General features: G+C 43.7%; 1 protein-coding gene across 2 annotated transcripts in view; it reads left to right on the forward strand.

Annotated features, from left to right (window-relative positions):
* Nucleotides 1–27,093, forward strand: part of PDE10A (phosphodiesterase 10A) — a 265,447-nt gene that overhangs the window by 149,696 nt on the left and 88,658 nt on the right. For both annotated transcript variants that reach the window (XM_025294284.3, XM_006067063.4), the window contains exon 3: nucleotides 14,081–14,109. In XM_025294284.3, the coding sequence (XP_025150069.2) occupies nucleotides 14,081–14,109 (29 nt within the window). The remainder of the gene's footprint in view (nucleotides 1–14,080; nucleotides 14,110–27,093) is intronic.

Genomic DNA, 27,093 nt, shown 5'->3' on the forward strand with positions numbered 1-27,093 from the left:
TTCCCTTCTCCAGGGGATCTTCCCAACCCAGGGATCAAACCCAGGTCTCCCACATTGTGGGCAGATTCTTTACCAGCTGAGCTACCAGGGAAGCCCAAGAATACTGGAGTGGGTAGCCTTTCCCTTCTCCAGCAGATCTTCCCGACCCTGGAATCAAACTGGGGTCTCCTGCATAGCAGGTGGATTCTTTACCAGCTAAGCTACCAGGGAAGCCCTTTGTTGTCTAGAGGGGAGACTAATTTTCAAAATTCTCTCCCCCACCCCCAGGCATCTTACAAGGTATTTCCCCCATTAGTTTGTATTTCCTTATTTTACAAGATATAATTTTTTACTCAGACTCTTTATTCATTAAACATCCTTTGATGTAATAAAGTGAAGTAGCATCAGTTGTATACTCTAAATTTCAAAATTTTTTTTTGCTTTGAAATGCAACAAAACTAGATCTTTAATATTTTGCTCCCTCCTCTGATTTTATATGTATAAGTAGTGCTTCCTTTCCTTTTAAGTGAGCTTTACCCTCATTTAAAATTCTGATGGTTTGACCCTTTCAGACTGCACCACTACTTCTGGAACTTTGTGAAAGTAAATCTGTGAAACGGATCTTTTAAAAATAATTGTAAAGTGTTTCATACATGTAACTGTAGGTCCATACAAGTTGCTTAAATAGCTTATTGGACTTTCATGTAATGTGTTGAAAAGTCAAAGTTTTACCTGACAACAAAATGAATGATGAATATAAAGGAAGGAAGTAGCCGTGTAGGGGAGTGGCTTATGTTGGCTCAGCCAGTTAATAAATTTCCCGGAATGCTATGATCCAGTTGACATCAAAGTTGGTAGCTTGAAATCAGCCATGGGTTAAGTGTTTACACCACAGAAACCAGCAAATGCTACAAATCAGAGTTTTATGTATTTTCCTTCAGAGCTGATCAACAGTTACTTACGGAGCACTGAACTCCGTATCCTTCTACCAATGTGAGGTCACCGAGCTTGGAATTAAGAAGAGATACACAGTAGCACACTGTTACATAGAATTTCTGTCATAGGTGCAGTAGACATGGCCTCAAGGGGGCAGATCACAGTAAAATGTCATAAAATGATTAGAGAATGGTGAGTTTTCAATATTTATTACCTTTAAAATGTTTGTTTATATAATTAGGTTTTTAATAATGGCTGTTTTAACAACCAGCTTGCAAAATTCTTGAAAATTTAATAATTGGTTCTTTCAAGCCTGTACAAGCTGATTTTAGTACATCATAGGAATATTTATACCACAGAGATTGGAATGCTACAAATTAGAGCATACTTTCCCACAGGAGTCATTTGTTAAACTTTCACCAGCTTACCACTGGAGATAAGTCCTATAGTGATTCCGAGGTCCTCTGAAAATCAGTGAAAATTTTAGAGGTTCAGTTATCCTGGGTCATTGCTTGCAAAGTAATATGAAAATTACTACCTCATGCACCTCCCACTACAAAAGAGTTAGCATACAGCTGGTGGTCTGTTCAGGTTGGGAAGAAGCGTGTTCCACCCCTGAGAATGTTCTCTGTCCTGTGTACTGGACGATACAAGAGGCTGGGCTTTGGACTTAGAACACGCGCAGTCTGCCTGTAACAGACCCAGGCTGTGAGGCGAGTGACCTCGCTTCTGGTGCCATGTGACCCGGCGTGTCCTGTGATGGAGATGTGTCAGTGATGAGAAGGACAGCTACCCGAGGGAGTGGGGAGGACATGCCTGGGCCTGAGGTCACTCATCTGGCTGTCTGTTGGTGACCTTTGCTTTCTGCTGATGGTAAATACGCAAGTTTCCCGGCAGTGGCCTGCTACATTAAGGACATCCTTAAACTAAAGTGACTTTTTTTTTTTCTATGAGTCTGTGAGAGCTTTATAAATGTTATTCAACACTTAGAGTATTTCATGACCATTTGTGCTTGTTACCTAACATTACACACAGACACCTATGTATTTTGCTAGTGTGTGGCACACACAGCGATGACAGTGGCCGCTGGACCTGGGCGGCCACAGGCGGTTTCACGAAACAGGTGTCAATCCAGATGTTCCCGGATAAAAGGTGATACTTTGAAAAAGTTATTCAACTCTTGGAATAGCTCAGCATCACTTGGATTTGTTAACCCATATTCAAATGAAAGGTCTTTGATGACTCTTATGTGTGGATTTCAGACAAATACCACGAAAATAATGACATCAGCCACATCTATAGGTTCATTCACCATAAAACAGAATTTCAGTTTTGAAGATGTTTGCGACTGTCTTTAATGGTTACTTTATCCCTGCAGACAGGACTGCACTCTGAGTCCTTGGGCTGACTTCTCATGCAGTAGGCATCCGGCAGCACCCCCTGAACATTTTATCACTTTCTCAGCCACTGTGGGTGCTTCTCTGGTCAATACAATAACATTAACTTACCCTCAAGTCAGTGGCTGTGACATTTCTAGTGTGAAAAGCTCTTATAAGCAATTTGGGGCTTTTAAAGGGGGCACCATGTCTACGTTTAAAATATTCAATTCTTTTCTCTTTATACACTGAATGATTGGTCTCAAAATAACTGTGCAGCTTAACTGGTACCACAGTACTGTTGGCAAATGTTCTTTTGCATAAGGAGGATCACTTCAGTTCAGTGCAGTCACTCAGTCGTGTCCGACTCTTTGCAACCCCATGAGTTGCAGCACGCCAGGCCTCCCTGTCCATCACCATCTCCCGGAGTTCACTCAAATTCAGGTCCATTGAGTTGGTGATGCCATCCAGCCATCTCATCCTCCGTCGTCCCCTTCTCCTCCTTCCCCCAATCCCTCCCAGCATCAGAATCTTTTCCAATGAGTCAACTCTTTGCATGACGTGGCCAAAGTACTGGAGTTTCAGCTTTAGCATCATTCCTTCCAAAGAAATCCCAGGGCTGATCTCCTTCAGAATGGACTGGTTGGATCTCCTTGCAGTCCAAGGGACTCTCAAGAGTCTTCTCCAACACCACACTTCAAAAGCATCAATTCTTTGGTGCTCAGCCTTCTTCATAGTCCAACTCTCACATCCTACATGACCACAGGAAAAATCATAGCCTTGACTAAACAGACCTTTGTTGGCAAAGTAATGTCTCTGCTTTTCAATATGCTATCTAGGTTGGTCATAACTTTCCTTCCAAGGAGTAAGCGTCTTTTAATTTCATGGCTGCAGTCACCGTCTGCAGTGATTTTGGAGCCCAAAAAATAAAGTCTGACACTGTTTCCACTGTTTCCCCATCTATTTCCCATGAAGGGATGGGACCAGATGCCATGATCTTAGTTTTCTGAATGTTGAGCTTTAAGCCAACTTTTTCACTCTCCTCTTTGACTTTCATCAAGAGACTTTTTAGTTCCTCTTCACTTTCTGCCATAAGAGTGGTGTCATCTGCATATCTGAGGTTATTGATATTTCTCCCGGCAGTCTTGATTCCAGCTTGTGTTTCTTCCAGCCCAGCGTTTCTCATGATGTACTCTGCATATCAGTTAAATAAGCAGGGTGACAATATACAGCCTTGACATACTCCTTTTCCTATTTGGAACCAGTCTGTTGTTCCATGTCCAGTTTTAACTGTTGCTTCCTGACCTGCTGCTACTGCTGCTAAGTCACTTCAGTCATGTCCGACTCTGTGCGACCCCATAGACAGCAGCCCACCAGGCTCCCCCATCCCTGGGATTCTCCAGGCAAGAACACTGGAGTGGGTTGCCATTTCCTTCTCCTTCCTGACCTGCAGGATAAGGTAAATTATTAAAGCCAAAAGAGTGATCTTTTATCCTATTTTTTTTTTTTATTTACAGTTTCACCCTGTTCCTTTGGAGTAGATTCCTCCCTCCCATGAGTCGGAGAATCTTCTCATAAGTCAGTTTCATCTTTTTCAGTGTCTTTAGACATAAACGGTGCAGCTGTAGGTTGAGAAAATGAGTCAACTAAGCTCCCCTTTTTAAAGGCTAATGACCTATCCTTAAATATAAGAAAATATACTATGTATGAATTTTGTTTTTAGGATAAAATAATTAAAATATTAAATTCTAAATAATAATAGTTTGGGGTGAAGTGTACATTTTTCTGTGTCTGTGTAGGTGCAAAGAACTTGGGAATCCAAAATAGCTATTTATCAGATGTTATTGAAGTTGCAGAGGCTGGAGCAGGCATGTCCAAAGGCGGCAGATGCAAGTGCTGCAGAGCACTGAGAACATGAAGAGCCTCTGAAGACTCACATACTGATATCTTAAAGCAGTGACCTTAAAACATTTTAGAAAATATTAGGATACAATGGATGCATTCCATGTACTGTAGGAGCATTATGTAGCCTCTGAAAAATACAATGTATATTTGTGAAAAAATAAGAAATAAGTGAGTTGGATTTTAGTGTTATTATGAAAATAGTCTGCTCGTGAGCCCTCTGAATGGTCTCTGGGATGCCAGAGGCCTCTGGACCACATGTTGATAATTGCTGTTACTCAGTGAAAATGATGACTTTTAATGCAAAGCTGGACTTCCACCTATGACTGAGTGAAGAAGGTAGCAAAGTCTTTCCTCAAGAAGCAGTTATCAATTGGACAGTAATGGACAAAACCAGCCACTTTAGTCTCTGAATGTCAACCAAAGGTATACAGCAATTCGAGAGACATTCATAATTTGAAAACTGACCTTCCGTTTTCAGGTAAATTCAGGTAAGAACCGTGGCTATTCATCATGTTATGGCCTGGAGCTTCTTCCGTTACGCCCTGTCCCCTTGGTTGGAGCAGAGGCTCTGACAGCTTCTCTACAAGTTGAAAGGGTTCATTCAACTTGGAGGCGCCACCATCTTTGGAGCTTTGGAGGCCAATGAGTGGGGGAGGGCTGGCAAATCTCAGGCCGTGCCAGCCTGAGATCTCGGTGAGACTGAGACAGACAGGCTCCTGACTGAGGACATGCACACGTTCCTGGAGAAGCTTCCACTGGTTCCCCTTGGAAAGGGCCCAGACAGCATAGAACTCGAGCAGAGCTGAAGAGGGTTGGGATTCTGGGCATTGTCCCCTTCTGCTGGACAGATCCATCAGCAGTTGATGGAGAATGCAAAACTTCCTGTTAAAAATTAGACATCTTGAATAAAGCAGACTCCTGGAAAGATCAAATCACCAAAACTGACATAACAAGAAATAGAAAATCTAACAGGCCTTAGTAATTAAACATATTTCCACAACCCAAAGCTTGTTCTCCCCTGGCTATACTGATGAATCATATCAGGTATTGTAAATGGAGTTACTACCAATCCTTCTCCAGCTCTTTTCGGAAAGAGAGGAGGGAGAAAAACTTCCCAGCTTCTTCTTTGAGTCATGTATTAACCTGATAAGAAAACCAGACTAAAACATCACAAGACAAGCCTCCCTTGAACATACATGCAATAACCCCTAAATAAAATCAGGAAACCAAATCTAGTAACATATTAAAAATATGGTATGACCCTGTATGAATACCAGTTTGTTTAATAGCAGTAAATCAATTATTTAAACTTATTAGAGTTAACACAATTATCTTAATACAGACAAAGGTTTTGATAGAATTCAATATCCATTCATGATGAAAACTGTCAGAGAATTAGGAGACGTGAACTGTTAACTTGAGCAGTAAAAAACAGGACGTATCCAGGTTTAAGTGGAAGAACTAAATCCTTTTCCCACAGATACATGATCCTGGATGTGGAAAATTTTCAAATATTCCACAAAAAACTGCTAAACTAATGAATGTGTGAGCAAGGTCTCAGGAGACAAGGACTGATATAGGAAAAAAATCAAGACACAAAAATCAATCCATTTCCATCTACTAAAAAGGAACAGTCAGAAATTAAGAAAATACTTTTATTCATAATAGCCTCAAAAAATTAAAAAGCTTAGGAATAAATTTAGCAAAGAAACACAAATTTCATACACTGAAATCTATAAATCTTGCTGAGAGGGAGGAAAGAAAAGTCTGAATAAGTGGAAACAGATGTCATGTTCATGGGTTGGGAGAATCAGTATTGCCAGGATGACAGTTCTCCCCAAATTAATCTATATATTCAACTCATTACTTCTCAAAATCCAGGAGGGATTTTTTTAATGCAAATTGAGAGGTTGATTGTAAAAGGTAAAGGACCTGAAAGAGCCATAATAATCACAAAAGTAAAGTCCAGTTTTGAGGAGTTACATTACTTGGTTTCAGAACTTACTGTACTAATGGTATTTCAGCTCTGTTGTCCTGCCTTGCAGATAGGTCCATGCAGCAGAATTACAGATAGGTCCATGCAGCGGAATTACAGATAGGTCCATGCAGCAGAATTACAGATAGGTCCGTGCAGCGGAGTTACAGATAGGTCCGTGCAGCGGAGTTACAGCTAGGTCCGTGCAGCGGAGTTACAGCTAGGTCCGTGCAGCGGAGTTACAGCTAGGTCCGTGCAGCGGAGTTACAGCTAGGTCCGTGCAGCGGAGTTACAGCTAGGTCCGTGCAGCGGAGTTACTGCTAGGTCCGTGCAGCGGAGTTACAGCTTGGTCCGTGCAGCGGAATTACAGCTAGGTCCGTGCAGCGGAATTACAGCTAGGTCCGTGCAGCGGAATCCAGAGTCCAGGTAAAACCCTCACGGGGTCAAATGATTTTCAACAACGATGTTGAAACAATTCCTTAGAAGGAAGCATAGTTGTTATAGAACAATTGGATATCCAGATGCAATATTTAAAAATACTCTTTCCTCACATTATAAACTAAAATTAATTTAATATAGATCATATATCTAATTGAAAGAGCTAAAATTTTGAAATTCCTAGACAAAATAGGAAAAAAAAATTCATGATCTTGGGTGGGCCAAAGAGTTATTTTATACAATACCCCCAAAGGAGGATCCTTAAAATAAAAAAAATTCTTTTGGAAAAATAGACTTCATTAAAAACATATCTAGAATATATAAAGATTTGTTAAATTCAATAAGAAGATAGACAACCCAATGTATAAACAGACAACAGATTTGGATATGCGTTATCCCAGAGAAGTATGCAAATGACGGGTAAGTCTTCTCAACATCAATAACTGTTAGGGGAACGCAGCGAGATGTTGTATACTTACCAAGTATGAAAGGAAAACGACAGACACTGTCCAGTATTGATGACGATGAAGATAAACTGATACCTGTGCAATTCACTTTTGGAAAAGTAAAATGGTAATGGTGCTTTGGAAAACAATTGATCAGTTTCTAAGAAGGTTAAACTTACTTTATTAATATTCATCAAATCTACTCCTAAGTGTCTATCCAAGAGAAAGGAAAGTGTGTCCATACAAAAGATATGTATCCAGTAGTTCCTAGGGGGCATTGTTCAGAATAGCTCCAAATCAAAGACAATTAAAATGACTATTAGCTGGTAAATGGCTAAAATGTGATACATCCATATAATAGGAATACTATTTGGTAATAAGAAATACTGATACATGTTCTAACATGGATGAACCTCAAAATATTGTGCTATGTGGAAGAAGCCAGATACAGCTAGTTCTGTATTGTGTGATTCCACTTATTTGAAATGCCCGGAAAAGGTGAGTCTTTGAGAACCGAGACATCCCTGATGTGACTGGGCTGTGGTGGGAACAGGGATTGAATGTAACGGGGCATAAGGGGACTTGGAGGGGCACAGTGTCTAAACTGGATTGGTGAGAGCCCGTCACACCTCTGTAAATCGACTGGAATCACTGAGTTGTATACTTATCATGGGTTAATTTTATGGCATGTAAATTGGGCTTTAGTAAAGCTGCTAATGAAAAATCAATATCACTGCATATGTCTTAAAGTAGCTACTTTTAAACACACTGACCATATTTTTACAAACATTTCTTAGAGAAAATGTGAGCTCAATTTTTTCACAGATCTACATTTTAAGATGCAGATTTACAGATGACCACTAGGCCTGTTGAGGGGAAAGGTGAGGTTCTTTTGTTAAAAGCATTGTTTAGTCTACTGATCTATATTTAGTTTCTCCTTATTTGCCTAAAGATTTAATGACGGAAGATGGCTAGAAGATTTAGAGAAATGGTTGTCCTGCTAGCCATTCATTCACTCATGGGGGATAACAATGGAATAAAAAAGAATAGTAATCTAACAGGAAATAAAATTTTTCATTTCCTCCTAAAATACTGGGGACATGTTGTTTTTTATATATTTAATGGACTTATCTACAAATATCGGGATTTAGTATTTTATCATCTCACAGTATTAAAACCACCTATCAAAATCTTTTTTCATTTTTTCTTCTTCCTGTAACATCAGTGAACATTACATTTTACTTCTAAGTTGATGATTAGCAAATTATCATGATATTAGTTGCCATTTTGGCTCCAAACCTCCAGGTTATTTTTATACTAATATCTGTGTTTCCATTTCTACAGCCTTGAAGGTATGGTTGTGAGGGTTTATATTTTGAAATGTTCATTTGATTTTGTTTACTGATTTTTAACTACTTTCGACATTTTATGAAAATATTTTCTGGTAAATTAGAAGACCTCGTGATGTCACATATGGATGGATTCTTTGGCCTCTTAGATAGTTGTTTACACTTTATATTCAGTGTAGCTGTGGCTTCAGTCTGTTACACAAGATACTGATTTCATTTTTTCTGTACTTTTGGTGCTATTGTTCAGTTGCTAAGTCACGTTCGACTCTCTGTGACCCCGTGGACTACCGCACGCCAGGCTTCCCTGTCCTCCTCTCTCTCCCACGTTTGCTCACACTCACGTGCATCGAGTCGGTGGTGCCATCCAAGCATCTCATCCACTGTTGTCCCCTTCTTCTCCTGCGCTCAATCAGCGTGAGGGTCTTTTCCAATGAGTACTTAACTCAAAAATAAGTACTTGCTGGAAGGTGTACTTGGATATTCTCCAGGAAATTTTTTGCTGCAAGGGCTGTTTTTTCTAAGGCTTTAAAAAATCATTAAAATGATGTATAGATTGAAGATGGTTTCTTCTTGTCTTTAAAAAAAAATTTCTCTTTAACAAGCATCAATATTCCCTTTCTGAAATTGCTTAAATATTTTTCTTGTTTGTTCATCCTATTAGAAAGTAAGCTCCTTAAGAACAAGGATAAATGCCCGGCACATAACGGGTCCACAGTGCACATTTGTCGAGTAAACAAGCGTTTACAGAACTGCAGTGCCACGTGAAAAGTGGGACTGTTTTGGTTGCTCACTTGATGGTCACGAAGGACTCAAAATCTGGCCTCCATGTCCGTTTCCTCTTTGCCGTGACTCCTTATCCTTTCACTTGTAAGTGAGCGCCCTGGCCGCTCGGTCATGAGTGTGCACCAGGAGTGCAGAGTCGTCCCGGAGTTGTGGGTTCATAGGACGGTCTAGGTCGGGGCCTGGGCCCTCCACTGGCCACCGGCCTATTCGGGACTTGGTCGCTGAGCGGGAGCCAGCCATGGGCTGAGAGAGAAGCTTCGCCTTCCGTTTGCCACGGCTCCCATTGTCGCCTGGTCCACCGTCACTCCCTCCCGTCCACGGAAGGACAGACACCTTGGGGACCACCGCTCTCCTTTTCCTGTTTTATTTTTGCTTGTTTGGCAGCATTGGGCCTTCGCTGAGGGTCTCGTTCCCCAACCAGGGGCCACGGAGTCAGCCTCCAGGGGCCACCGGGGAAGTCCCCAAGTCAGGGCCTTTGTTACTTTGTGATTGTTCTTGTGGAAGGAAAACTATTTTTCAGTGTCAAATTATGTGGACTGGATGTTGCTTCACTTCAGACTTCAGATCAGTTCACTTCAGTCGCTCAGTCATGTCCGACTCTTCACAACCCTATGAATCACAGCACGCCAGGCCTCCCTGTCCATCACCAACTCCCGGAGTTCACTCAGACTCACGTCCATTGAGTCAGTGATGCCATCCAACCATCTCATCCTCTGTCGTCCCCTTTTCCTCCTGCCCCCAATCCCTCCCAGCATCAGAATCTTTTCCAATGAGTCAACTCTTCGCATGAGGTGGCCAAAGTACTGGAGTTTCAGCTTCAGTATCAGTCCTTCCAAAGAAATCCCAGGGCTGATCTCCTTCAGAATGGACTGGTTGGATCTCCTTGCAGTCCAAGGGACTCTCAAGAGTCTTCTCCAACACCACAGTTCAAAAGCAGCAATTCTTCAGCGCTCAGCTTTCTTCATAGTCCAACTCTCACATCCATACATGACCACTGGAAAAACCATAGCCTTGACTAAACGGACCTTTGTTGGCAAAGTAATGTCTCTGCTTTTCAATATGCTATCTAGGTTGGTCATAACTTTTCTTCTAAGAAGTAAGCATCTTTTAATTTCATGGCTGCAGTCACCATCTGCAGTGATTTTGGAACCCCCAAAAATAAAGTCTGACACTGTTCCCACTGTTTCCCCGTCTATTTCCCATGAAGTGATGGGACCGGATGCCATGATCTTAGTTTTCTGAATGTTGAGCTTTAAGCCAACTTTTTCACTCTCCTCTTTCACTTTCATCAAGAGACTTTTTAGTTCCTCTTCACTTTCTGCCATAAGGGTGGTGTCATCTGCATATCTGAGGTTATTGATATTTCTCCCGGCAATTCTTGATTCCAGCTTGTGTTTCTTCCAGTCCAGCGTTTCTCATGATGTACTCTGCATATAAGTTAAATAAGCAGGGTGACAATATACAGCCTTGACCACCTCCTTTTCCTATTTGGAACCAGTCTGTTGGTCCATGTCCAGTTCTAACTGTTGCTTCCTGACCTGCATACAGGTTTCTCAAGTGGCAGGTCAGGTGGTCTGGTATTCCCATCTCTTTCAGAATTTTCAACAGTTTATTGTGATCCACACAATCAAAGGCTTTGGCATAGTCAATAAAGCAGAAATAGATGTTTTTCTGGAACTCTCTTGCTTTTTCCATGATCCAGCGGATGTTGGCAATTTGATCTCTGGTTCCTCTGCCTTTTCTAAAACCAGCTTGAACATCTGGAAGTTCACGGTTCACATATTGCTGCACTTCAGACTTAGAGGCCGTCAAAGGCAGGCAGACTTCTTGCCCAGAGTTAGGACAGCAAGTGAGCGGCGGCCTGGCGTGCTGAGCCTCCTGCCGAGCTGCCTCTGGGGCGCCCCCCTCCCGCCGCTCCACCGCGCAGCACTCACCCAGGCCGTGTCTTCAGGGTGCTGGCCGTTTCCTTGGGCAAGAGAGCTCGATGGAACTTCCAAATACAGGAAGCCAGGTTCCCTTCTCCTAACCAGTTCACTGCGCTCATTAATCCCCTCAGCTGAATTCCCCAAATGTAATGGACTTGACATTCACTTAGCAGAAACTGTTTGGCTTCCTAGTCGGAAGAAGACGTAGAAGATACAGTCTTAAATCTGTACACAAGGTGAAAAAGCCAGATGTTAAGATACAGATAGCATTTTTCTTTCAAATACTTTAAACTGTCCATCAAACCAAAAGAGGAGTTGGTTTGTATAAATACTTAGCAGCAGAGTATCGTTTGCACGCTCGAGTTGGAGAAGCACTGGGCAGAACTGACGGAAAAAGCGAAGGGGACGTGTATATGCAGACGTCTGGACATTCGAGCTCTTCTTCCCTTGAACTAACTTCCGAGTCGTGGTGATGATTGGACAGTGGACGGCCCTAGAGGGTCGCAGCCTGGACGCTCCGCTTAGTGCTGCAGCCAGCTTGTGCGCATGAGCGCTACCTGCCGTCGCCCTGCGTTAATCACCCTTCACTTGTGACCCCCGTTTACTGAACTTCTTCGATAAAATCTAAAAGAGTTAGAAACGTATCTGTCTCTGCAACTTTATAATCTGTTAATTTGTTGTGATGATTAAATCAAATAGTTCAGAGAGCTTTAGAAAAGAATAAGAGGTTAAGGAATAAGTGAAAAAATTTTTAATCAAGTGACTTCAGTATGTAACATAAAGTCTGTGTTTTCCCTATAACATGGTTACATTCTTATGGAAATCAGATGTAATATTCAAATCATTATGGAACAAATATAACAAAATTGTATAAGAAAGATGTGTTAACATAGTAATACAAGAATAGCTACTGTTTACTGAACACGTACTATCTGATAGATCCAACCTTGCTAATTCTGAAAAAGTCCCCAGGTAGAGGCAGTGTGCGTGCATGCTAAGCCGCTTCAGTTGTGTCTGACTCTTTGCGACCCTATGGACTGCAGCCTGCCAGGCTCTTCTGTTCATGGCATTCTTCAAGCAAGAATACTAGAATGGGTTGCCATGCCCTCCTCCAGGGAATCTTCCCAACCCAGGGATCTAACCCAAGTGTCTCGTGTCTCTTGCATTAGCAGGTGGGTTCTTTACCACTAACACCACCTGGGAAGCCCTTTGATGTCTAATTTACTATAAATTCTGAAGCATCCAAGGGGCATGATCAGTTCAGGTCAGTTGAGTCACTCAGTCATGTGTGACTCTTTGCGACCCCATGAACTGCAGCATGCCAGGCTTCCCTGTCCATCACCAACTCCCAGAGCTTGCTCAAACTTATGTCCATTGAATTGGTGATGACATCCAACCATCTCATCCTCTGTTGTCCCCTTTTCCTCCCACCTTCAATCTTTCCCAGCATCAGGGTCTTTTCCAATGAGTCAGTTCTTTGCATCAGGTGGTCAAAGTATTAGAGCTTCAGCTTCAGCCTCAGTCCTTCCAATGAATATTCAGGACTGATTTCCTTTAGGATGGACTGGTTGGATCTCCTTGCAGGCCAAGGGACTGTCAAGAGTCTTCTCCAACACCACAGTTCAAAAGCATCAATTCTTTGGTGCTCAGCTTTCTTTATAGTCCAACTCTCACATCCATACCTGACCACTGGAATGATAGATAGTGATGGATGGAATATTTTTGAAAGATAAACTGGGTGGGTCAGTGTGTGTGTGTGTGTGTGTGTGTATACATGATTCCCAGGGCAGATACTGAATTCAGGGATCAGCTTAGAGGCCACTGGTTGATATGTGCTTTGGGACTATACTTAATATTATTTGTGGAAATGGGTGGTAAGCTGTAAATCTGAAAAAGATTAGAAAAAAAGAGGAAATGCCAGGACTCAGTGGTTTAGTTAATAAGAATGTTGAAGGAGAAAGAAGAATCAGTGCCCTCTCTGGACCTGTGGGACACGCCTTTGTCGGTGTTAAGGCAGATGAGGCTGTGCTCTGGTGTGGTATACACACGTTAGAAACTTGGTGTGCTGAGTGTGTACTGATGGTGGTAGTAAGACAGGGCTTCCTTGCCACACAAGGCCCGAGAAGGCAGCAGCGTTAAAGGCTGCCTCCCAGCGAGGGGTCTCCAGCCCCCACCCGCCACCCGCATCCTCTGGAAGGGCCACGTCAACACATTTTCTCTGGGTCAGAACTAGTTCCCGGGCACGGGGTGCTCACAGCCGGCGGACCTAAAGTGGCGTCTTGGCCGGTTTGTTTCTCATACCCTGTTGGTTACACAGGCATAGTCTGGCCATTAGCCAGCCTCGCAGGGAGAGCCCGTCAGAGGGCCTCACCTAGACCAGGGCAACCCGTCAGTCTTAATTTACCAGAAAGCAGTGCTTCCCTGCTGGTGGAGACAAGCCCGCCGCCTCCCGGGTCCGTGCTGCAGAGCAGCCTGTTGGCGGGAGTGGTCTGTGCCTTCACCAGGCCGTGCAGACACAGCTCTCGTGCCAGCAAGCGCGGGATGCTGGCACCTGCCCTGACAGCACAGGTGCTAATGGCCTTCTGAGACATTCGTGCGGATTGTGTCATTTAGAATATTGCAAATACTACAATCTCATTTTTAGGCATACGTATTGGATAAAATACAGTGTAGCCATATTTTCAGGCATTACTATTTGAGAATCTCTAAAAAGGTAATCATGAAAATGATTAACAAGCTGTTGTGTTATTTCATTTCCCTCCAAAATTGCTACGTACATACATCTAACTCTAAATATATTATGTTTTTTACCTTACAGAGGTTTAAAACCAAATTTTTAGACATTGCAAGAGGAAGCATTGCAAATACCTTCTGGCTTCCAGAGAGTGAATGACATGTTCTGTGTTCTTCAGAAACTACCCAGAGCTTCTAACGTTATTTTTTTTTTCTCCCTCCCTTCATCCCCCAGATGAATCAGCTCCTAAGGAAGTCAGCAGGGTAAGTAATGTGAATATAATTTTTTTTACTACAATATAGAAAGTACATTCTTTTGCATATTTTTTCAGTGCTCTAACATGCTAAAGTGTTAGAAAAATAATTACAAAATTGAGTGCCCTCTCCAAAGCGTCACTCGTGAGCGTGGAGTGAAGCCAGTGGGGAGAGAGGTGTCAAAGCAGAGGGCTCAAACTGATCACAGCGAGCAGATGTGCCCCGCGCGGCCTGCACGTGCTCAAGAGCTTTCTGCTGCTAACGGTCAGAGGCTGAGAGAGTGCATATTAAGATGGGATTTCTGGCTTCTCTTGAAACACACGAAGGTGAGGCCGCGGCGTTCCCAGGTGGGGGCAGGTGCTCCGGCCGCCGCCTCATGGCCCCTGCCCAGTGGCTTCGTGCTGCCTGGCTGGCCGTGCCTGCGAGTTCATGCACCTTCACTCTGCGGGAGCAAAAGGTGACTCCGCCCGGATCGAGGGCGTGACTTTCGTCAGTACTTTCACAAATGTTAAATACACTGTTTTCACACCCAGGAGAAATGCTTTAAGAGACTTAGCAAATTTAAGAGCTTGTGGGATGTGGTATCAAGAACCGTTACAAAATGATAATTCTGTGATTACACATAAAATGGATCTTATAATTCTATATCCTGTTGACAGATAAAGATCTTAACAGGTGGAATCAGTGTTGAAAATAATCAGTCGGAATTATACCTGATACAGCTTTGTGTAAGCGATCACTCTATCATATGATAGAAACTGAAGTACTGTTAATCAGAGTCACATATTCAGATACATTCCTTTATTTTGTATTATCTGAAGAAATGAATCTTTAAAATGACCAGGGCTATTGCTGGAGACCGGGCAGGGTTCCCCCTGCCCATCGCAACCTAACAGACTTCAGATTCTGGAAGTCTCAGGGTTTTCCTGGGTTTGGCACTGTTAGCTTTGCGTCTTCTGGGCTTGCAGTTGGAACGTTCCCAAGTCTGAGTGTTTCAGCGTGTATCAGGGGCAGAGAGATCAGCCTGGAATTTTTACAGCTACTGAGAGCAGCAGAAACAGCTGAAAGCAATGTATGAGGATAACAGAGGATCCTCACGAGTGGACCTGGACTGTCATGAGATACTGAGGTGTTGATATTGGTAAAGCCACTATCTCAGAGCTCCGAGGTGGTACCACCTGTTTATACATCAAGGACAGGAGGGAAAAAGCTGCGATACAACTTACCCATCACATTCTTGTTGTAGAATAGCTTTCATTTGTAGTGAATCCCTAACCTCAACTTAGCCTCTAGAAGCCTGGAAAGGTTTTAGATATTGCTGTTCTGAAGGGAAGTGGGAAAGAGATGCCCCAGGAGGTGGTTCCAACCCGCCCGCATGCCTTCCTTCCGTCCTGTTCCGTTGGCAGTGGAGTGGACAGCGGTCCTCCTGCTGCCTGCTGATGTCACCGCCCTGACTCCGCTCGCCCGCTTAGTGGGCTGCCTCCCAGCGTCCCCCCGTTTAAAGCTTTTGTCCCAGTGTCTGTCATCGGTGAGTTTGTTGCTGCAGTCCACGCTTTCACTTATTCTTGCCAGGCTCTATTTGGGGAAAATAGCTGTGTGAACAAAGAAGAGTCCTTTTGGTTGAATGCATCTTTGCATAGTTTAATTTTGCAAAATATCGCCACCAGGCATTGTGGGTGCAGATGGCAGCGTACGTTGTATAACAGTGCCTCCTGCTGGGTAAGCAGAGAGGAGACGCAGACGACATGGCGTGCTGTCTGTAAGGCCATGAGAAGTGAGGAGCGGCTATACACAGTGCTTTTCTTCTTTGCTATTATTTTATAAGATTCTCCTATTTTAGGCCAGATTTAGAGAAATGCATCTCCCGCTGAGAAGTGCTAAATACATGAGCTGATGATCTAGAAGAGTATCGGTTGCCAGGATCTTTATGTGTTTTTTTTTCCTGAATGTACTCCAGATCTCGGTCAGTTCTGATATTCAGAATTTGCTTTATAAAATGGCATACCAATGTTTAAGTTAAAGTGAGACTTAGAAATACCTTGTGCAACCTTGGGGATCAAACTAGTCAGTCCATCCTAAAGGAAACCAGTCCTGAATATTCATTGGAAGGACTGATGCTAAAGCTGAAACTCCAAAGCTTTAGCTATCTGATGTGAAGAACTGACTCGTTGGAAAAGACCCTGATGCTGGGAAAGACTGAAGGCAAGAGGAGAAGGGGATGACAGAGGATGAGATGGTTGGATGGCATCACCAACTCGATGGACATGAGTTTGAGCAAACTCTGGGAGATAGTGAAGGACAGGGAAGCCTAGCATGCTATAGTCCATGGGGTTGCAAAGAGTTGGACATGACTTAGCGACTGAACAATGAACAAGAAAATGTTTGGTAGAATTTACTAGTAAAGCCATCAGGTCCAGGGCTTTTCTTGGTCAAGTTATTTTTCTTTTGATTCAATCTCCTACTAGTTATGAGTCTTTTCAGATTTTCTTTTTCTTCACTGTTTAATCTTGGTGTGCTTTATATATCTCAGTTCAGTTCAGTCGCTCAGTCGTGTCCTACTCTTTGCAACCCCATGGACTGCAGCACTCCAGGCTTCCCTGTCCATCACCAACTCCCAGAGCTTACTCAAACTCATGCCCATCAAATCAATGATGCTATCCAACCAGTATCAAAACTAACCAAGTTCTGGAGTATATTTAGAACATCAACAAGAAAAACTTACAGATTCTGGCAACTGACACTCGTCTAGGTCATCAGCTCATGTATTTAACATTTCTCAACTTACATTTCTCAGAGATAGTGAAGAACAGGAAAGGTTGGAGTGCTGCAGTCCTTGGAGTTGCAAAGAGTCAGACACGGCTTAGCGACTGAACAACAACAACAAGTGCAAGCTTTAGGTAGATGGTGACCGGTCACAGGGCACACCCACTGTCGAGAGCTTGCTCTCCAGGGAGGCAGATTCTTACTCTCCAGGCAGTTCTGATTGTTGTGAGATACTTTGCACTGGGAGCCAAACAGCCTCTCCTTAACTGCTGTCTGCTAGCATTGTTTTGACTTTTGTAGCAACTCAAAAAAGGCTGGTATGTACAGGCCGCTCCACATGCTGCTGCCGCTGCTGCTAAGGCGCTTCAGTCGTGTCCGACTCTGTGTGACCCCATGGACGGCAGCCCACCAGGCTCCCCCATCCCTGGGATTCTCCAGGCAAGAACACTGGAGTGGGTTGTCATTTCCTTCTCCAATGCATGAAAGTGAAAAGTGAAAGTGAAGTCGCTCAGTCGTGTCCGACTCTTAGCGACCCCATGGACTGCAGCCCACCAGGCTCCTCCGTCCATGGGATTTGCCAGGCAAGAGCACTGGAGTGGGGTGCCATTGCCTTCTCTGATCCACATGAGAACTCCTCAAATAGAGGGACTGCATTCTGTCTTTCCAAGGGAAACACACTCACTCAGGTTTTTCCCATACATCTCCTTAGGGTTGGGTTGACATTCTGACAAAGCCTACTGTATTTCAATGTATTTTTAGAAGGTGGCAGCTCTGGGGCACGACATTGTAGACCAACTGTGGCTTGACCCCTGATAAGACAGGGTAGGCCAGGTAGTTCTTGTCAGCTCCGTGTCTGTAATAGGATTTAGGGAGAATCAGCTTTTCAGAGAAACTCCAGGACATTTATGGTTATTGATCTTTTGGTACACTAAGATATTTTTGACATGAAGTCAAGTCAGATCAGTAAGACTTCGGTCCTTTCTCCTCTTTCTTCCTCTCTTGCTCCTTCCCTCCCCGCCTCCCTCCTCCTCCCTACTTCTATTCCACAGACAAATACTTAGTGAGCATTTGTATGCCAGGCATTGTTCTAGGTTCTAGGAATACAGTGCAAAATGACACCCCAGTTCTCATAGAATGAGAGGCGGTGGTGGAGACAGTTGAAAATTTTTTTAAATTACAAATACACAGAATAAATAAACACATAGAAAGCAGAATGATCCAATAGAGAGTGATGGTGGATTAGGAATGGCGCTACTATAGAGACAAGGCCAGGGAAGAAGACAGGCTGGGGTTTGAGTGTGTAGCCGGCGATGCCTTCCAGGTAACTGGGAAGACATTACAGGGGGTGGAGGAAGGAGACATGCTGAGAGCTGGGGGAAGTGCACTGTGGCAGAAGGCGCAGCAAGTGCAAAGGCCCGGGGGCAGGGAGGTCCACGTCATAGAATGCAGTCATGCAGGCCAGAACTGAAAGAGGAGGGACAGAGCCCTGGTCATAGCCGTCGGGACAGGGACCTGCAGGGATGTGTGTCAGTCAGAGCCTCTAGTCAGGACAATTAGTCTTTTCTTTTACTATTATTGTTCTTGATGTAAGTGGCTCCAGCTTATAAATCAGAAAGATTTCTGACAAGAAAAGGGAGAGAAAACATCAAGCGAAAAAGAATATTTGGGTGCTGAGTACTAGAATATGACAAATTTAACCAGCTCTAGAATTCTTGGGGGCTTCCCTGGTGGCTCAGTGGTAAAGAATCCACCTGCAGTGCAGGAGATGCAGGCTCGGCCCCGGGTCGGCAAGATCCCCTGGGGAAGGAAATGGCAACCCACTCCAGTGTTCTTGCCTAGAAAATTCTGTGAAGAGAGGAGAATCCTTGGGTACTGTCTTTGCCCCTCAGAATGTTATCAATATGTTTCAGTATAGTCTTAATTTTCATTTCGCAGTCTTAGTCTTACGAAATATGTCCTGAAGAAGAATGCTAAGATCTGAGATTACTTGGTGAAAAGACATATGTATTTTGTAATACATACTACAGGTTGATAAGTTGGTTTATCAAATTATTGTTCCAGTTAAGATTTCATTCTAACCCAATTTAATTAGCAGTCATATCTCTTCTCATGTGTCAATGGCATGACTTTGCTTTACTGTTTTCATTTAAAGGAAATGAACACATTGCCACTTGATAACTTTGTTTCCTTTTGTGTGAACTGCATCTATGTTTCATGTGTGATACATTCAAAAGAACTTCTCTGGAACAGTGTAAATCACACAGATCTGAATTTGTTCTTTGCCAGTTTTTATCTGGGTGACCTTTTGAAATAACCTTTAAAAACCTCAAATGTAAAATGGGAATAAAATCTACCAGACCCGAGGTATGCAGTCAAAAGAGGATGAAAATGCATAGTCTTTTATTCAGTTTTGGAATACCAAAAATAAAATTTTTAAAAGCAGAGGGAATTAATGAAAAGAAATTAATGGCCCACAATTTAAAATATAGGCTTAATTAATAATGCAAAGGATATTTTCTTAAACAGATCAATAAAGTAGATGGTTTTGGCAATCTATTCAAGAAATAAGAAAATAGCAAACATTAGGGGATAAGAAAGGGAAGATAACTATAGGCAAAAAGGAGATTATTAATAATTTAATAAGGAATCATATTAATATATACTAATGCATTTGAAAATTTAGACATAATGGCCAATATTAAGGAAATTATAAATTATTAAAGTTTATTGAAGGAAAGTTAAGAAAACTAAATATCTTGTTAACCAGTGAAAAAAACTGAAAAGTTGGTAAAAGTCCCCTTACAATGCTACTGCTAAGTCTCTTCAGTCATGTCCGACTCTGTGCGACCCCATAGACGGCAGCCCACCACGTTCCCCGGGCCCTGGGATTCTCCAGGCAAGAACACTGGAGTGGGTTGCCATTTCCTTCTCCAATGCATGAAAGTGAAAAGGGAACGTGAAGTCGCTCAGTCGTGTCTGACCCTCAGCGACCCCATGGACTGCAGCCTTCCAGGCTCCTCCATCCATGGGATTTTCCAGGCAGGAGTACTGGAGTGGGGTGCCATTGCCTTCTGCACCCCTTACAATGCATGATGCCTAAAAGTTTTTACTGGATGATTCCTCCAAACATGAAAAAGGAGAAAATTTCTACATAATATAAAATATGTATTTCAAAAGCTAAGAAGATACTTTATCTCAAGAGGGAAGTTTATTCCTAAAACAAAAACTAAAGCAATTACACAAGAGAGAGCCCATATTGACCGGTGCTGCTAGTGCAGCCATGAGCGCGGGGATCTTAGGTGCACAAACACAGCAGCCCTCCCAGTGCCAGGGTGCTGACGAGCGGGAGGACGGCGCAGCGGTCCTGGGAAGAGATGAGCGGGAGGACGGCGCAGCGGTCCTGGGAAGAGATGAGCGGGAGGACGGCGCAGCCGTGCTGGGAAGAGACGAGCGGGAGGACAGCGCAGCCGTGCTGGGAAGAGATGAGCGGGAGGACAGCGCAGCCGTCCTGGGAAGAGACGAGCGGGAGGACGGCGCAGCGGTCCTGGGAAGAGATGAGCGGGAGGACGGCGCAGCCGTGCTGGGAAGAGACGAGCGGGAGGACGGCGCAGCCGTCCTGGGAAGAGACGAGCGGGAGGACGGCGCAGCGGTCCTGGGAAGAGATGAGCGGGAGGACAGCGCAGCCGTCCTGGGAAGAGATGAAGGTGGTGGTGATGGCCGTGCGGAGACTTGGCAGACTGAATTCTACACATATTTGGAAAGTAGAGTGAACAAGACCTGCTGATTAATTGGATGCTTGGTATAGAAAAAAAGACAAAAAAGAGAAATGATACCTTTGGGTTTTTGCTTGAGCAGAAGGAACGTCAAGGTTGCCAGCACTCAGATGTGAGTGTTTGCCAGAGCAGGGAGAGGGGTCACCCCTGGGTGTGGAGTCTGAGACCTTTAGTGGATTTCTAAGCTGAGATGTTGAGCAGTTAGTTGACTATTTGAGTCTGGAGTTCAGGGGAATGATCTGAGTTAGAGATACAAATTTGAGAAGCCTTAGTAGTAATATGGATGATTAAGAACCCCAGCATATGGGATGGTATGTGAAGTGCTGAGACTGCGTGAGCTCACCTAGGAGGTGAGTGTGGTTTGAGAAGAGAGGACGAAGCCACGGCCCTGGCACAGGGCGTTCGCAAGTCTTCCATGGGAGAAAGGCCTGTGCAGACTGGATGGAGGGGTCTTTGGGCAGGAGGCGAACCCTGGGCCTGTGCCTCCTGGAGTGGAGGAGAAGCTGGGTCCAGACGAAGAGAGCAGTCACTGGTGTGTTAAATGCTGCCAGCATTTCAGGGAAATAAAGCCCGAGAGCTGGCATTTGGATCTGACGGCGTGGAGGCCACGGGCAACTTCAATCAGAGCTGTTCCACTGGGCAATTAGAGTTGGGGGGCGGGGGAGGAGAAATTGCACGCGGCAAATACATACAATTGTTTTTTGGAGTTTTGCCTTAAAAGAGAGACGAGAAAGTATGTGGTAGCTAGACAGGGAGTCGGGTGTAATTGACACGTGACCTTGATTAGTTTCAGGAGCAGAGCAGAACGATTCAGTTACGCACACACTGTGAAATGATCGTCGCAACAGGCCTAGGTATCATCCGTCGCCACATGGTTATGAACTGCCTCTTCCTGGCGATGAGAACTTTAAGATCTACTCCCTCAGCAACTTTCAAATATCCAGTACAGTCTTATTAATTATAGTCACTGCGCTGTATATTAGAGCCCGAGACTTACTTATTTTGTAACTGAAAGTTGGCATCTTTTGACCACTTTCACCCATTTTGCTCACTCCCCACCCCTGAGATATTATTTTGTTTTTAAAATGTTTTATTTTTCTTCTAAAAAAATGGAATAAACAGCAACAAATGCATACAAATGGAAATAATCCAGTGGAGAGAAAATGTGATGATTTGGGTCACATGGGCCACTTGGTTGCGGCCACAGTTCTTGAGTCTCAGAGGCCTCCCCCACCTTCTGCAGCCTCCCCAGCAAACTTCAGTCTTTCCCTTCACAGAAGACTCACATTTATTCACTTTCAGTTTCTTTTCACAGCATATTGTTTTTTAAAATAATTTTTAATTGGTTATAAGAAAAATATAACCAAATAAACAAATAGAGGAAGAAACAGAGGAGGAGAAATAAAAATTGAGATCGTCAGTACTTTTCTATGAATAAGCAGACTAGCTGGCTGTTAAGCTTCCAGTTATGTGAACCTGAACCTAAGTCAGTCTTCATTTATGTAAAGCTGACCTTAGAAATAAAACAGTTGTTTTACCAGCAAAGTTCTTTGTGTGTGTGTGTGTGTGTGTGTGTGTTTTTCCAGGAATAACAGAGATTTGCAATTTGGGATAAGCATGCTATAGCAGAAACTATACGCAAGCCTAGACAAAGAAGAGGAATGCTCTTTTATTAAGGAAAAGGGGGAAGCTTGGAAGGGCTGTTGACAAGCACGGAGTCCATTGGAAACTGGGAGGGGGGAGTGTAGTGGCTTTTCATTGGCTGAGCTGTTGCTGGGTGGGGAGAAGATCTTCCATCCTTTCCTGGGTAATTAGGTGGTAAGGAACCTTCTTCCAGTTGGAGATGCAGGGTAGTCTCTTCCTGTTTGGGGTCTTGCATGAGTGCTCCCTCTTCTGGTCTTGCCCACTCATTTAATAAGGTATCCTAAAAATAAATAAATACGGTATCCTTTATTCATTTCTACATCTCTTAGGGAAGGATACCTGTCAGTTTTTATTATGGTTATTAAATTTCATGATAATGCAAACCTATTTATCTGATTTTATGTCAATCTTTAGTAAGTTTCAAAGACATACTATTAAAATGTGGTTCAGTGTTCAGTAAGTGAAGGTGATACACACATGACTAGAACAGGCAGTGAAATAGTGAAAGTTGCTCAGTCGTGTCCAACTCTTTGCGACCCCGTGAATTGCAGCACGCCAGGCCTCCCTGTCCATCACCATCTCCCAGAGTTCACCCAGACTCACGTCCATCAAGTCAGTGATGCTATCCAGCCATCTCATCCTCTGTCGTCCCCTTCTCCTCCTGCCCCCAATCCCTCCCAGCATCAGAGTCTTTTCCAATGAGTCAACTCCTCGCATGAGGTGGCCAAAATATTGGAGTTTCAGCTTTAGCATCATTCCTTCCAAAGAACATCCAGGGCTGATCTCCTTTAGAATGGACTGGTTGGATCTCCTTGCAGTCCAAGGGACTCTCAAGAGTCTTCTCCAACACCACAGTTCAAAAGCAGCAATTCTTCAGCGCTCAGCGTTCTTCACAGTCCAACTCTCGCATCCATACATGACCACAGGAAAAACCATAGCCTTAACTAGACGGACATTTGGTGCCGAGGTCCAGCCCCGGCTGATCCAGGGTATTCGAAGGGGAGACGGCTTCGGCGAGTTCACTGGATACACTGGCTTTAATCAAATATTAATTAGAGATATAAAGAGTAATAGAATAAGGATAGCTCAGTAGGAAAATTCAGTGGAGAAAAGAAGCTGAGTAGCTTGGTTTACGCAGGAAACCAATAAAACTTCAAGACAAGAAGCTTGCACCGCTTACATAGGCCGCAGGCATCCTTCCGTTCTCCCGAAGGAGAGGAGACACTGAGGCCTCCCTGGTCAGATCTTAGAAACCCAGGCAAAGTTAGTAGGCTTGGCGGGCTCTGTGCTCCAGATGGAAACTCAGCCAGAGTTTGAGAGAGAGAGAGCGACATGGGTTGACCAGTATTTCGAGGAACTGATCCCAATTCTTTATTTTCCAGGGTCTGTTTTTATACACTGAGGTGTTATACAAAAGTCACGCGGGGACAGCAGTCCTGACTTTTATCAAAGTCAGGTGCTTCATACAAATGTATACAGAGGTCTTAGGGGTGTTACATCATCTTCTGGCCAGGGGGGCCTGCTGACAATTTATGACTCTCTCCTTGTGACAGCGGTCAGTCAACCAGAACACTTATTTCTCCAGGGGTGATTATTTTTGAAACAGACGCCACCTTCCAAAGGTACCAGATAAAGTTAGATTCCTATAGGGTGAGGGTGTAGTGGGTTTTAATTAAGGAAAGAATTTACTTAGCCTAAGGTCTAACCTGATTAATATCAAAGGTTAATACTTATTTCTTCTATATATTCATTAATGTGTATAAGGACAGGGCATGTGGAGACTTAGCAGTAAACATTGGCTCAACAAATGAAAAACCCTTCACCAATACAATTTCTAATCAGCCCACTATACTTATACTAATAGTTTTCTAACTTCTCTAAAGAACCTGTTTTTAGAAAGTTTAAAGCATCTCTTGCCTCTCACGGTTGGGAGGCTGTGAGCAATCATATGTGGCCGGACAAGCCTGTCAGGCAGGCTAGAGAACCTTCAGAGGAGTTTGTAGGTTGAAACACTCCTATCACGCCCAGGAATTATTATTAACTGGAGCTCTAAGTTAACTCCTTCTCCGAAAGAGGTGGTGGGGGACAGCCCCCCCATAAAGTCAGAGGTGTTGGTGAGAGCACAAAGTAGTAAAGTAGGCAGACTCTGGTTTTGGGGGTAGATGCTAGAGAATTTCCAGGGGAACTCCTGAGGCTCAATCCCCCCTTTGCATATGTCTAGCCTCCTTCCTCATGACTTTTGCCACGGGTGGAGGTCCTCACGCCGGCTCCCCGCACTTTGGGATTCTCCAGGCCAGAATACTGGAGTGGGTAGCCATTTCCTTTTCCAGGATATCTTCCCAACCCAGGGATTGAACCCAGGTCTCCCACATTGTAGGCAGATTCTTTACCTGCTGAGTCACAAGGGAAACCCAAGAATACTGGAGTGGGTGATCTATCCGTTCTCCAGGGGAGCTTCTTGATCCAGGAATTGAACTGGGGTCTCCTGCATTGCAGGCAGATTCTTTACCAATGGAGCTATCAGGGAAGCCCAAGAGTAGGCAGACTCTTGTAGAAATACCTTGAGTAGTTTTTCATGTTCCCTATGCCCTCCCTCCAGCTGACAGTCATGGGACTCAGGTGCTGTGACCCGGTGGAGAAGCAGACAGAAAGCATGTCCTCTAAAGTCTCCCTAAGTGCAGTTCCTTTAATCAGGCTTTGGCTAAGAGGGTCTTTGGACACCTGGATATGACAGTTGCAAAGGACCTGGAGGACAGGCAGGTCACCGCCCCATTGATTTCCAACCTAACTGTAGGACTGAGAAGCCAGAGGAACGGCAGAGATGGAACGTTCCAGGCAGGTAACGTGAAATTCTGGCATTTTGAATTTGAAATAGCAAACAGCCTAACAAGGATTTAGCCCTGAAGCTGGGAAAGATTGAGGGCAGGAGGAGAAGGGGACAACAGAGGATGAGATGGTTGGATGGCATCACCAACTCGATGGACATGGGTTCGGGTGGACTCCAGGAGTCGGTGATAGACAGGGAGGCCTGGTGTGCTGCCTTCATGGGGTTGCAAAGAGTCGGACATGACTGAGCGACTGAACTGAACTGAACAAGGATTTCTCACCCTGATGGAAGAATCACCCGCTTTCCCAAGGCATACTGGCCGGAAGCTTGCCAGCAGTGGCTGTGTTTTCCATATGACACAGGGCACTCCAACGTGAGTTTTGTGGAACTCAAAGCAAAATTTCTTACAAAGCGCAGTATTCATTTTAGCTAAATTCCACTTCGCAGCTTTTGCGGCTAGTTACTAACTGTAGCCATAGAAACCTCGGAAGCCTGTGTGGAGGACCAGTTCTCAGCACCTTGGCTTCTGCAGAGACTGAATGGCAGAATATCTCCTGTATAGCTGAATGCATCAATCTGCTATAAGAACATGTTTCATGCTATTTACATACTGGAAAATGGTGGCTAAAGACAGTGATTTTTGTTTGCTCATGCTAAGGATGAAACCCCTAATCTTAACGATAGACACACAAACCACCTGTCTGTTATAGTTTGTTCCTGATCGGTGATAATAAAATGATATTGGTGATATATAGAAGAACACAGATCCTATTAATCATGATGATAGTGATTAAACACACTATCAAGCCATGATGATATTTTTAAAATGGGAACCGAACACATTCTTCTTTAACAAGATTCTAAATTGCTACCTGTTTTTTAAGACCATTCTTGGCAACCACAACTCTGTTTTAGAGAGTGTAGATGTTGAAAAATATTAACAGCAGAGAAACTGTATGAAGCTGTTGACCTTAGTATAGTTTGTTCTTGGCAACAGAAGGGAAGGACGAGAAGGAGTGCTAAGTCGCTCAGTCGTGTCTGACTCTTTGTGATCTCATGGACTGTAACCCGCCAGGCTCCTCTGTCCATGAGATTCTCCAGGCAAGAATACTGGAGTGGGGTGCCATTCCCTTCTCCAGGGGGATCTTCCTGACCCAGTGATTGAATCTGCATCTCTTTAATCTCCTTCACTGGCAGGCAGATTCTTCACCACAGGTGATGCCTGGGAAGCCCAGTCACAGAATCAGAGGCTAATTAAAGTCCATTGTTTTGGGCACATTTCTTTGTTGTATGAAGCAAGAATATAGTAATGATCTAGTCAAAGAACAGTTGTGCATAAAATCCAGTTTCTCCTAGATCATAGTTTATTACATTAAAGATGGCAACTTAATCATAGTATGTTTTTTTGGGGCTTCCCAGGTAGGGGTTCTCTGGTGGCTCAGATGGTAAAGAATCTGCCTGCAATGCAGGAGACTTGTGTTCCACCTCTGGGTTGGAAAGATCCCCTGGAGAAGGATATGGCAATCTACTCCAGTATTCTTGACTGGAGAATTCCATGGACACAGGAGCCTGGCAGGGCTGTAGTCCACAGGGTCACACAGAGTTGGACATGACTGAGCACACATTTTTGCCATAGACATTATCACTGTTTTCTTATATATTTCTTTCTCCCCACTGGGATTTCAATTCCATGAGTGACAGAGCCTGGTCGGATACTTTTACAATAGTAGTGCTTGACACATTGCTGAGGAAATATTTGTTTAAAAAGACTTATTTACATAATGACATTCAGAAATCCATCTACTGGGTAAAGCACTTGGATACATCTTTTGTTTCTTTAACCTTCTCTTTATTCATCTGCTCGTGATTGCTTAATTTTTTTCTGTTAACAGTCTTAGACATATCAGAAATGTTTACTACATGAGTGATTTGAAGACATCTTATCTCATGGAGTCATTTTCCTAAATTAATTTATCATCGTGAAAA

Source organism: Bubalus bubalis, chromosome 10, assembly GCF_019923935.1.
Source record: "Bubalus bubalis isolate 160015118507 breed Murrah chromosome 10, NDDB_SH_1, whole genome shotgun sequence".
Lineage (NCBI taxonomy): Eukaryota > Metazoa > Chordata > Mammalia > Artiodactyla > Bovidae > Bubalus > Bubalus bubalis.